The sequence below is a fragment of the Natrix helvetica genome (genome assembly GCF_964273705.1).
Source record: "Natrix helvetica genome assembly, chromosome: 1".
NCBI classification, from domain to species: Eukaryota; Metazoa; Chordata; class Lepidosauria; order Squamata; family Natricidae; genus Natrix; species Natrix helvetica.
Window position 1 is genome coordinate 56,917,139 of NC_138548.1, and position 13,830 is coordinate 56,930,968.

The following is a 13,830-nucleotide window of genomic DNA, read 5'->3' on the forward strand; positions in this document are numbered from 1 at the left end:
ATGAGGCATGCAGTTCTCCTGCCTCATAGTAGAGTGCACTTTTTTAGAGGCTTTTTAAAACAGTTAAGCAGAGTCATCCACGGTGGCCTGAGGCCTGACCTCAGCTCTCGCCTTTTTCCTTTTACATTTTTTTTCTTTTCATGATGCCTCCCCTGACTGCACGTCACTGCTAGGGATGTTTTGTAATGATGCTCATTTTGAGGGACTGTACTGTTTCTCCAATTGCTGAGCATGTATTACAGGCAAACAAGAAGGTTATGTCTATGTTAAATTAAATGCCCTTGTGATAAAGATAGAGATAGAGTGGGGATAGAGATAGAGATAGGGATAGGGATGGTGACAGGGATACAGAAACCGATACATAGACAGAAAGACGGACAGATATCAGGCAGCATAATGAATTTTATGGCACCAACTTTAACTATATTGCTTGGCTTCCTGTCACCTCCCTACAATGGAGCACTCCCTATAGTTTATCTTGAATAGATCAAAGTGGTTTGACTGATTCCAATGGGAGAATGCAGTCCTGTACAAAACTAGGTGCCAAGTAAACCATGTAAGGCTTTATAGGCAAATAACAGCATTTTAATTGCCTCAAGAAGTCTGTTGCCAACCAGTGCATGGACCAGAATATTGGTGCACCAACAAACACCAGTCAGCACATGAACCATTGCATGCTGAACCAACTGTAACTTCTGAGCGATCTTCGAAGGCTGTCTCATGTAGAGTGTGTGGCAGTAATCTAACAAGTACATAAAGATCTTTCCATTCCAGATACTGGCACACCAACCAAGCTGGGGAAAGATTCCCCTGGTCAGGCCTTCACCTGTTGTAGTAGCAGGAAATATGAATTCAGGAGAACCTCCAGGTCATAACCAGTTCCTTCAGGGGTTATGAAACTCCTTATGAGACATCTCTGGAATAGACAGAGAACCTCAATGGACAAACAGCAATAGCACTTAGACTTATATACCGCTTTACAGTGATTTCCAGCCCTCTCTAAGTGGTTTACCGAGTCAGCATATTGTCCCCAACAATCTGGGTCCTCATTTTACTCACCTGGGAAGGATGGAAGGCTGAGTCAACATTGAGCCTGGTGAGATTTGAACTGTCAAATTGCAAGCAGCCGGCAGTCAGCAGAAGTAGCCTGCAGTACTGCACTCTAACCACTGCACTACCGTGGCTCATATTAACTTCATCTTATTGGGATTCAATTTAAGCCTGTTCTCTCCCATTCAATCCTCTAGGGACTGGACAGGATTTCAGCAGCATCATGGATGACAAATACCTGTCAAAATTGCTATTATTAATGTCTCTAGGTTTTAGAGTGCCAGTTGTCTATCACTGCCACAACATTCCTTCAGTCTTAGAACACATGGAAAGTAGGATAGGCAACATTTGAAGATTTGGAGGGTACACCTCTTCTCAATCTTTTTGAGAGCACAGGAATCCATCTGGTGGTGCTATGCTGGGACCAGAAGGAATAAGGCTGATTTTTCCCCATTTCTTTTGGCTTTGGACGGGACAGAAGATATGAGTGGGAGCACAATATTTTCTGGAACAAACTTTTCTCATTCCTATCTTAAAATTACCCAAGGGCTGAAAAACACATACTGACTGAGTCATATCATTTCACTGCAAAAATTCAGCTGTGATTTGTGGATGCTCAGTTGTCTATCTATGATTTCAGCACCCATGCATGTTCCTATTACTTTAGTCAATTTTATTAGATTTTTTGAAGATTTTCAGACAAATCATAAATAATTCCAGCTTTTTTTCATTTTCTCAAACAGGAAAAAAATACTATGTATTGAAATGGATAGTTTTGAACAAGGTATTCAGTGCATTCTGTGAATGAACCTCCCACTGAGTTAATTTGAGTTGGCAAATAGCTGGCAGATTGCCCAGATAAGGTCAGAATCATTGGCTGAACACTATTACAGTGGTCATGCCAAACTTTGTGGTTGAATAGAAAATATTATGAAGCCCCAAATCCTTGCCCATCTATGACAAAAACAATAATAAAATAACTCTAATAAAGGCATGAAAATAGTTATTGAAGCCTCTGAAAGAAATGCTTCCAATGAATGTCATAGTGGTACCCCAAAGGCTGGGTACTCAAGCTGAGTATGTTGAAAGACACATTTAAATGGGAAAAAGAGTTGATTTCATGGAAATGGAATTTATGTAGAGCATTTAATTAAGAATGCATGTATAGGAGCTTTTCCATCAAGTAGAATTTCGGCATAATTTAAGAGTGGGTTACTCATCTTTTTGGATAAATCCCTAAAGATTTAAGAGACTTTACTATTCTAAGGGTTAGCAAAGTCTCTGTATTTAATGTGCCGTTGTTGTATTGACTTTCTTTAACTTATGAGACTTTTCTAGTGAAGTGCAGTTGGACGTATTGCACTAATTGTTCGTTATAAAAAGGAGGGACCAAACAATTCTAATTACTTAAGTAGATTCTCAATTGTGTAATTGAATGAAACAACTGAACGTATTCCAAACACTAGAGATTTTTTGAAGTGTGCTCTTGATAGTATGCAACAAGAAATTTATACAGTATGCTGTAATAGAATTATGGGTCTAAAAGAATCCATCCCAACTTCTATTTCACCAAACATTCACACAACCATCTTTCATGAAATTACTAGGTATTCAAACAGTTTAAAATCAATTGTGAATTTTAAGCAGTGTTTTTTTTAAACATTTAATGCACTTTAATTCACGAGAATGGCACTATTTTGGTAAAATGTTCAACTGAATGATCGAAAGCCATTCAAATGCAGCTTCCTTCCAGGAAAAGAGAAAAAAGCATTAGCCCCATATGCTTTGTATACAGCAAGCTAATTTGTTAAAAGGGGATTTGCTGTAGTGGGAGTGGTGGAACTGGTGGGGCAAGTGATGACAAACAATTCCCCAAGCAACCATATTGGACCCCATATGATGAACTGATCTCAAGCTTATAGCTATTTCAACATGCAGCTTTGTAAATCTAACAATTATATCCATATGCTCCTGAACAACATGGGATGAATCTTTGAGACCTGCTGCATGTCCACTGAATGTCCCCAAATTCTCTATTTTTAATCAAGAGCTCTCCAGGGAACTTTGGATCTGCCATATATGGTACCGAATATGTTGTTCACGAGTTTGCTAAGCTTCTAGGGATGGCATCAGGAATGGAAAGATTTTTTTTCTGTGAAGTTTCTTTAAGTGGCTTAGCTTTGGCTCTAAATATCTGTAATACAAATATTTTCTGCTGTTTACAAAGTAGAGAGATCCATTGTTTTATTTCAGTGAATGAGAAACTCAAGAGCATGAACAACTTTGCAAAGGATACTGCTGGGGTTGACATAATATTCTATTATTTAATGTTTCACATTTTAAAATGAAGGGCTTTTTAATGGTTGTTTGCTTTTACAGTGAATTCACATAAAAATTCCAAACAGAAGTCTGGTTTAGACTCAAAACCTCTCTTGCAATTGGTCATGCAAAGCAAAAGAGAGAAGGGAGGGAGGGAGGGAGAGAGAGAGGGAGAAAGGGAGGGAGGGAGGGAGAGAGAGAGAGGGGGAGAGAGGGAGGGAGGGAGGGAGGGAGAGGGAGGGAGGGAGGGAGGGAGGGAGGCGGCATCAAATTGTTGCCGGAGATGCAGGATCATTAGTTATCTGAAATAATTCACATGACAGTTTGGGGAAGTAAAAAAAGAATGATTCAGAACAATTTAAAGAGAGGATTGTTGTAATTACTGTAAATGTCAGTAGATGAAAGAAGGATCCATTAAAAAGGAAAAAACACATTCATTAACTTTAGATTCTAGGTAGATGATGAGTGCAGTTGTCTAAAAAATGTTTATGGAGGCTTGAAATCCAATATAATATATTTTGACTTTCCAGTGAATAAGATTCTTCCTACACATTTAGAAAATATTTTTAATTTTTGGTTAATATTTTAACATTTTGATTGTCCATTGTGATAAGGCATGCCTCCTGTTTATGGTTCAGAAAAGATATCTTTATTCGACGGGCATATATGCATCTGATCTCCCAATAGTATGACAGATCTTTTATCTGAGGAAAACTGTAAGGACAAGCTGTTTGCTTGCAGAATAACAAGAAACTGAATTGATATGGGGAAAACAGAATGTTGTCCAAAAAGTTAGGAGACATTTTGGTCTTTGGCCACCTACAGATCATTGAATCATTACTTTGGGGGGTAGGGCTTATATTAGGTGCACATATAAAACATGCTAGGTCTTATTTTCAGGATAGGTCTTATTTTGGAGAAAACGGGGTATATAGCTGCTCCAAATTATGTTTGAAATTCACCCTGTCAAAATAAAGTTGGGCACTTTGGTGAGGTAATGTTGAAGGAGAAATGCACTGGCAACTATTTACTCTGTAAATCATTGTAGTCATACCTCATTTTCTGGTGGTGGTTCAAGGTAAATATGTAGTGGAATGTGCCCAACAATCATAATATCAGCCCTTTTAGGTGGACCAGACCAGGAAGGCTAAAACTATTTTTTATTGAGATTGGCTATAATAGCAGACTGTTGCAAGTCTGAGTGTGCTGTATCTCCCTCTGCAGAACTTACTTTCCCCAACATAGTCTGTTTCTAATACGTGACTGTTCCTATGTTTGGTTGTAGTAACAGGATGATGACAATGCTGATAATACAATACAATACAATAGTAGAGTTGGAAGGGACCTTGGAGGTCTTCTAGTCCAACCCCCTGCCTAGGCAGGAAACCCTATACCGTTTCAGACAAATAGCTATCCAACATCTTCTTAAAGACTTCCAGTGATGATAAATGGTATTGCAAATATCATGCAATAGTGCCATCTGATGATATAGAATATTTACAATAATAATAGGTGAAGTAGGTGAGAGAAAGGGAGAAATAATGGTTTTCCCAGGGAATTTTCCCAAAGATATTTTTTTTTCTTATTTCCAAGAGGCAACTGGGCATTCTTGTTTTTCTTTGAAGTTGTTTCGCTTCTCAACCAAGAAGCTTCTTCAGCGCTGACTGGATGGTAGGGAATGGAAGGATTTATATTCCTTGCAGACGGCTGGTCATTTGCATTCTTTTAGTGAGTTGTTAAGGCCACCTGGAGGCTTATCTGTGTCATTCAACCATGACCTGGATGATTAAGAATTTCCATAGACTCCCAGGGACATTATATTATAAAGAGTTGATAATGCAATATCCATGCAATGAAATTGCTGCCTAAGTTATAATATCTCAACAGCCAACAAATAAAAGCAGTGTATTTGTCCTGAAAAAAGTCCACCAAATCCACCAAGAACCCAAATACAGTGTGTTCTGAATAACTTCCATTCGCTGAACCTTCATTTTGCCTTTTTTCTCGGATGCTTAGCACTGTTTCCCATTATAGAGTTTTTTTTTAAATAAATGAACAATCAGAATAACTGGGTTGGCAAATTGTGGAGGAAACAGTTTTTTTCAGATCATTCCACTTTGCAGATTGGATGTTCCTTGATTACCTAATTACTTGTGGAGGATAAAGTGGATTATACATAAATTCTCTGGAGTAGAAGGGTGCATGTTCATGCATGCCTAGGAGAAAACTAACAGGGTATAATGGTAAACATTGTTAAAATTAGACTGAGTAAACCAACTTCATTGCAGAACTGTCTGGATTATTTTTCATTCTTTATTTATGCCAATATATCTCACAGGACTGCAACAGGAGAGAGTGTATAAAATGAGAGGAAGTTTTCATATATTGTACATGTTCTGAGTTCTCAAAGGAAAGTTGAGATATAAAAACAAGATTAAACTGCAGTACAGCACAACATAACACAATGCAATAGTGTATCCTATTAGAAAAGGAAGAAGTGAAAAGGGGAATCTGAATTGTCCATCCATGGTGCAATTTCTCTTTCTCTTCATTTAGCTTATCCAACAATAGAAAATGGACATGTTGAGTGCCCACAAGGATACAAAAAACTGAATCAGAGTCACTGTCAAGGTAGGCAGCCATTTCTTTTTAATTTTTCATTTAGGTAAAAATATACTCAATGGCGACTAATTACACTGACAACCATATTTTTTTTTCCTGGCTGCATTTTGGAAGTGTATGTCCACTGCCTTCTTCCTGATCTTCGCCTTCTTCCCTAGTGTATAGCCTTGGAGTTCCTCTCATAGAAATACTAACCTATCCTGATGCCACTTAACTTTTCCTCCTTAGCAAGACTGGTCAAGTGGTGTGACCTGCTCAGATAACAATGAAGAACTTGTGCCAGGATTACTGTTACTGTACTTATGTATATATCCCCTCCACTGTAGTTTCCTTAGTTACTAGAATGGAAATATCTGTTGTAGTTAAATCGATGTAAATCAATTACAATTGATATTTGACAACTTTGAACCTTCCTGCTTTGAAGTCAATACTCGCTGCTTTCAGGCATGAAATCTGGTCTTGGTTTATTGGTTAAGACCAATGCTGCCTTCCAAGAGATTTAAATTCTTCCAACATTTTAACTGTGAAATATACATAATGATAAACATTTCTGAGGTTTGATAAGTTGTAATTAATAATGTAACAACCAGTTTTATTCCAAGTATAATATTCCTTGTAAATATTTTAAATAAGAGTTGTTTTCTATAACCTAAGGCAAAATGGCTACAACATTTTTGTTTTGTTTTGCAAATGTATATCTATGTGTAAAAGTAAAAACAGCTAAGAAGATTGGAAACTGAATCTGAGTATTTAAACAGATTTCAAAGTTGGCACATGTCTAGTCTCTGGGGCAAGATTATTCCATAAGATAGGAGCCACTGTGAAGAAACACCACATCCAAGGGTCAATGGATCTAAATCATAAAAAGAAGCCAGGTTTGTTGCACCTGGGGAAGGCAGACCTGCAAGTACAGTACCTAGAAGCCAAGCTATATAGGACTTTCAATGTAAAAAACAACACTTTGAATTATACCTGGAAATCTATTGGATACTCACAATACATATTTCAGATGGCTGAAGTGGCTCTCACCTGCCAGTATGCAGACAGGTGCATTTTGCACCAAGTACCTTTTCTGAATAGTCTCATAGAATGTATTGTAATCTAAGTAATCTGAGTCTGAGGTACCATTACCATTATGGTAAAATGGTAAGATCCATTTTAACACCACTATTTGCTAATATTTTTCCATAAGTTAATAAATTCAGTGCAGTATTCATTGTATTTTAATTTAAATTCAGGCATTACCAAGATAACAGGCTGGGGAGGAGGGTGTAAAGAATTCCACATGAAGTTTATTGGAAGTACACTAGATTTGACAACACTGCACTTGTTAGCATGAAATAAATTCTATCTAACTGAACAAAAATCCATTAAGAATATGTCTGAACAGATGCATTACTGAAAAATGATTGCTAGCTTGGAAGTTATTTTTTTAAAGGTGCTTACACTGGGAAAATTTACATTAAAGCAAGCCTGTGTCAGAAAGGTGAATGTTTTAAATAATGAAAGCAGACTAATTTACTTTTTAAAAAGGAAATTAAATTTATAGTTAATTAAAATAAAATGAAGAAGCAGACGTCTTCATATGTTAGAGGATGGTATGAATGGAAATAATTACAAATTTTCTATGGGCAAAATAACCTACATGGACAGATTATTATTTGATATTTATTTATTTATTGAATTTATATTGCCGCAGCTCAAGGCAGTTTACAGAATAAAAACCATATTTAAAACAATAAAAACTAACAAAAAGAATCAAATAAATCAATATAGTAGAATATAACAAAGTCACCTCCCACCTCCCAACCTGGCGACAGCAGATCACATGAGCCACTTAATGGTCTCCATCCCGCTCTGGGTTCCCCAGACCGCTGGCAGAACCAGGGCTTCAGCACTTTCCAGAAGAGTATTAGAGTGGGGGCCATTCTAAACTCTGGGGGAATGATGTTCCAGAGAGAGGGAACCTCCATGGAGAAGGCCACCAGGTGTATCTCCTTTGGGAATGGGATCCGCAACATTCCCTGCCTCCCTGCTCTGATGGGTCAGGTAGATGTGACCTGGAAGAGATGGTTCTCAGATAACCTGGTCCCAAGCCATGATAAATACAAATAGTAAAATGGATGGGATTTTATATCTTTTTAGTGAGTGAATGTTTTACAACATGAGTGAGGCAAATATCACAATACTAAAATGCTAATGTAGGGGAAATCATACTTTGCTGTACTTACATTTAATATGTAGGATGTTGTGGTCTAATCTATGCACAGATGGCCATTTTAAGATTCAGAGATGCTTATCAACAAATTTCTTCGAACATCTTTTTGCTTTACTACTGTAAGTATATAAAGCAAGTACCTTGAAAACATAATCTTGAAATATGCCAGTCACAGCGCGGCCTGGTGCATATTAATTCAGTAACTATATTTACACTGGCTAAACAATGGAGTTGTACAGGTTTCAAAAATGGTTTGGAATAAATACTTTGGACCTCACTGAAGTGAGAGCATAGCATCTGGCTTCTTTCAGACTTTCTGTGACCCTGAAAAAAGAAACATCTGCTTTATGGAATTAGTTCATTAAAATTAACGCGACTCTTAAAGTAAAGGCAACCTTTTCCCCAGACTCATTACGTCTGTTAAAATATTTTAACTCAATTCTCAATATGAGAAGCAAAAACCATTTTCATTCCTAGATTTATCAATAACAAATTATTATTATTGATCCATTTATGACTGAAAATATACTGAGGTGGTATATTGTTGACAAGGCAAATAACTTTTAACCTAGAAAGTATTCTGAACTAAAATAAACCTGAAGCAACCATTAGACCAGGATTTCTCCAGCATAAATCTATCTATTTCAGTTCTTATTTTGTTCAACAAAGAAATGCACACTACACAACCTCTTTTTTAAGCATTTGTTGTAATTGCTCTTTGTAACCATGGTGTTGAGCCAATTTGACAAGTGGATTGGTTTATTTCAGAATAGAGAAATAATATAGCTTTGGTACAGTATCAGATTATGATGGTCCATGCTGTTAGCCTTCTCCAATTGATGTTCTCCAAATGTATTAGGAATACAGCTCCCAGATTTCTCAGCTAGTATGTCTTTCTATATTGACTATATCAATGACATGTATTCTTGCACTGCACTTGCTTTCAGAATAAGGAAATGCCTATTACATTGGAAGGGAGCAATGACCAAAATGGAAATCTTTAGCTTGGATTATTAGCTTAGAATCGGCATGTGTCCTCCCTGGGTTAGGCAATTTTGTCACAGAACTACCTGTTAAATGTCTTACAGTGCTCTGGAAGAATACTGTTGGAAGAATTTTAATGGCAGAAGCAGACTTTGTTAAGAAAGTCCACCAGGGTTTATCCATGTTGAAAGGTGGCTTCTGGAGAGCATTTGGTCAATGATCTTCTAACAGACAGCCATCCTTGGCTTATTACTAGACTCAGGAAAATATCCAAAGTAGATTGGCTATGAAATGGCCAGGATGGGTTGAGTTAGGGTCCCCTGCTTGAGCAGGGGGTTGGACTAAAAGACCTTCAAGGTCCCTTCTAGTTCTATTCTGATTGTTTGGCTGAATCCATAGTGCTTGTAGTTCTTTAACATCTTCAGTTTCTTCTCATTGTTCTTCATTAACACCAATAGTCTCTTCACTATCTACTGTTTGCTGCTCACGCTGCACATTGATATTATTATTGGTAGTTCTGAATAGAGTGATGTAGTGGCCTAATGATGAAGATGCTCATCTCCCACTTGGAAGGTTGAGAGTTTAATCCTAGGTAGTGGCAGATGCTTCTATCCTAAGCACAAAGAAAAAAATAGCTGCTGTGAATTCTGTGTGGCATTGGGAGGGGCATCCAGGCAGTAAACACCTAGCTCCATCCAGTTGCCCTGACTCTATCCTGAATTAAGGAATTACAGGGCCCTAAAAAGGAGTTATTGGCAGTTCTGAATACACTAAATTTTGAGTTGCTTGCTTTTTAATTGCTTCCAATTCAGCATTGATAAAGAACTTGTGCTTTAAAATTACATGTATTTGTTCCATAAGTTTCTGCTTATTAATTTTTAATCTGTATGTCTTTCTTTCCAAAGCTGGTACATTTGCCTTTATATTCATTTTGATGGTTTCAGTTGGTAGAAACATTAAGTATTTTCTCTATGACCAAATTCTTTGCTTTTGATTGCCTTCCGATAACCCTGGTTGCCTAGCATAGGAAGCTGAGTCCTGTCACATATTTTTCAGTAAATTTTCAGAACATCCAATATAAAATTTGTTAATCCAGGTGACAGTCAATCTGATATGAAATTTCAATTATGTATTCTCACCATATTGAATGGGGTGTTTTCCAAACTAATTTAGCCTAGCTCTTCAGCTAAGACCTTTCTGACATAGTTGCACCTGTTCACACAGCCCTTAGCATCCCTAGAACATGCAGATTTTAGTATCCCTAGAGCATACAGACTCCACTGTAATGAGGTATTGTTCCTTTGGAGGGGGGGAATATTATCATTACCATTATCATTAAAATTTGTTTGCCAATTTCCAGGTACAAAAAGACAATTTATTCAACCATGTATTCAAAATAGCACTCTCTAGAATCCTATCCATCTTGTGTCTTGCAACTTCTAATTGAATAAATTGTTGTCAGGGTTCCAAATAACACCCCTAATGAAAGACTCCGAGGTTTGAGTTTCCACAAAGTTCCATTTTATTAGAGATGTCCTATTGCCATGATGGTGAACCTATGGTATGCGTGACACAAGTGGCACGCGGAACCATTTCTTAGGGCACACGAGGTGTTGTCCTGTCAGTTCCAGCGTGCATGCACGTGCTGGCCAGATGATTTTGGCCTTCATTTTCACCTGTTTTTCACCCTCCGCAGGCTTCCCTGAACTTCTGGGTTCCTGAACTTCTGGGTTGCCCGTAGGGCATTTTTCTCCCTCTGGAGGCTTCTGAAGCCTCCAGAAGGCAAAAAATGGCCTTATGGGCAACCCGGAAGTTAGAAAACAGGCCATTTCTGGCCTCCAGAGGGCCTGCAGGAGGGGACGGGGATGCCATTTTTGCCCTCCCAAGGCTCCTAGAAAGCCTCTGAAGCCTGGGGAGGGCAAAAAACGGGTCCACTGTGCCATCATGTGCCAAAAGCAGGGAGGACGAGGACAAGGGGGTGTTGCACATGCATGTGTGGGGGGAGGGCATGCATGTGCATGACCCTCCTCCCCATGCTTCCCCACTTTTGGTACGTGATGGCAAAAAGGTTAGCCATCACTGTCATATTGGCACATCTAGGAAAACCCGAATCTGAAAATTTCCAGGTTTTCTCCACCCAAGTGAAAGTTCAAGACCCTCCCCAGCACCCACATCTCCATCACATGATCCAATCAGGTATCATCCAAGTCAGGAGTTACATCCCAGTCACCTCCTTACAGCTGCAGGGCCAGTTAACCTTGATTTTATGAGAATGAATGTTATTATGGCTACATATCACCCACACTCTGTATAATTCCCCCTCCCATTTTCGCACAGTAGAAAATGTGGCAGACCTGAAATCCAAAAGGTAAAAGATGGCTTCCAGGTCTGACAATTGTATTGTCCAATAAAAACATATTTGCGTAGTCTATATTGTTCATTCTTTCTTGCTATCACAGAAAAACTTTCTTTTAGATAATTGGAAGTTTGGGACATGCTGAAGATTGAATGATTTTTTCTTCCCTTTTTGTTAGAAATATTTTAGGTGCCACCTTAGAACATTGGTTATATAACTTGTTTGCATTGATTCATAAGGTATTTTGCAAGTATTTAGATTTTATTTAGATATAAAGAAACCCATTCTGATAATGAGATCTGTACAACCATGGAAAGCACACGTATGGAGTCTATAGGTTCTCAATTTTTAGAGATTTTAAGAAAAGGTTAAAAAAACTATATTTCATGGATGCTTTTAAAAAAAATTTCTTTCACATTGTAGGGGATTGGCCAAGGTGATCCTCATGGTCCTTACAAGTGTATAATTTTTTTTTTGCCTAGTAATTTTTATTGTTTTTTCTCTTTTTAACATATGTTACAGTCGTTATGTCAACATTTTGTACATTGTCATATCGTCTTATCTATACATGTTTTTCTCTTTTCACCATATATTACAGTCATTATGTTAACATTTGTACCTTGTTATATCATCTTATCTATACCTGTTTATAATATTCCGCTTCTATATTTACATACTTTTATACACAGTTCTATACGTATTTATATATATTGTTTTTGGCTTAATTATTTTTCTTGTTTCCTAACCATTCATACCAATTATTCCAGATTTCATAATATTCCGATTCCTCTTTATCTTTTAATTTTAGGATTAATTTATCCATCTCTGCGCAGTCCACAAGTGCATAATTTTTTTAATTCCGTGATTTTAGGATAACTGAAACCTGGTTAACTTCATTTGTCCTTATTACTTGTAGATATTAATGAATGTACAATTCAAGGCATATGTAAAAATGCAGAATGCATGAACACCCGAGGCAGCTTCATCTGTACTTGTAAGCCTGGTACTATGTTGGACCCATCACGCAGTCACTGTATTTGTAAGTTTTTAATGGTTTTTTTGTAGACAACTGTTTCAATGTTAAGTCACAATATATTTAAATTTAATAATAGCAAACGAGATTAATCCAAAATGATTATATGATGTAGAAATTATTTTCATTGAATAAGATTGCAAATGCCTTTCCTTGTTCTTTAAGCAGAAATGGCAATATTAATAGAGGCTTTCCACTAGACTGTTGTGAGTAAGAGGTATATCATTCTGAAAATGATATTGTTTTCCTTCAGTCCTAATTTATCAATATCTGATCTCTCTCTCTCTCCCCGCCTCTCTCTCATCTATCTATCTATCTATCTATCTATCTATCTATCTATCTATCTATCTACCTATCTATCATCTATCTATCTATCTATCCATCCATCCATCCATCCATCCATTCATCCATCACCCCCAAAGTAAGATTAGCTATCTAATGTGTAGATCTGCCCCTCACAAGGAGTGATTCTGAGTGGCATACAACAATAACACACAAAAACAACAATTAAAACACAATAATTATTAAAAAGAATTACCAAAATCAAAATATGTTTAAAAAGAAAGATATACAAACTATGGGCACGAGGAGAGTGAATATATCAATATTGTTAATCTAACTTTGGGGATGAAGGAGAATTTTGCAATTTTGTCATGGCAGAGAAGGCCTGCTCCCAGGACTCACCAGATCCACCTTGGTGTTTGGTACTTGCAGCATGCCCTTTATGCCAAACTGATGTAATGAAGGACAGGCGATTTATAAATTTATAACATAGTTATAAAACTCTTTACAGACCTCTCTTTTGTAGGTCTTTGTACTAATAAAAATGCAACAATATATGAATGATAGGAAATAAGAAACATGAAGTAGTATAAAATTGTACTGAGCATTTTAAAAGGGTCACCTATTAAAACTTTAATAAAGTAGATTACATATGAAAATGCAGAACATTTTTCAGTCTGTTTAAGATAAATTATTCAGTAGTTTAGTAATTTAAATGAGCTAAATTTAAGCTGAAGATGACATTATTTAACACACAGAAAACTTTGCAATGACAGTTCATTTACAATGAAAGATCTTACTGATTTGTTAACTAAAATCTGAAGTCATGCAGTCTTGTTGCAAACTTATAGACTTAAACTGTTATATTATTTTACTTATAATCGTTATACTGTATCTATAAAGTCAGTTGCTTGCCAGCATCCTAAAGCAGGCGATGTCTGGACTGGCAACTTAAATAGATTAATC

General features: G+C 37.0%; 1 protein-coding gene across 9 annotated transcripts in view; it reads left to right on the forward strand.

Moving 5' to 3' along the window:
* The window catches only part of LTBP2 (latent transforming growth factor beta binding protein 2), a 116,595-nt gene that overhangs the window by 53,866 nt on the left and 48,899 nt on the right, over nucleotides 1-13,830 (forward strand). For all 9 annotated transcript variants that reach the window (XR_014173965.1, XR_014173966.1, XR_014173967.1 and 6 more), the window contains exons 9-10: nucleotides 5,926-6,000; nucleotides 12,466-12,588. Coding sequence is in view for 4 of the 9 variants with exons in the window: in XM_081937333.1 (XP_081793459.1) it covers nucleotides 5,926-6,000; nucleotides 12,466-12,588 (198 nt within the window). In the remaining 5 variants the exon portion in view is untranslated. The remainder of the gene's footprint in view (nucleotides 1-5,925; nucleotides 6,001-12,465; nucleotides 12,589-13,830) is intronic.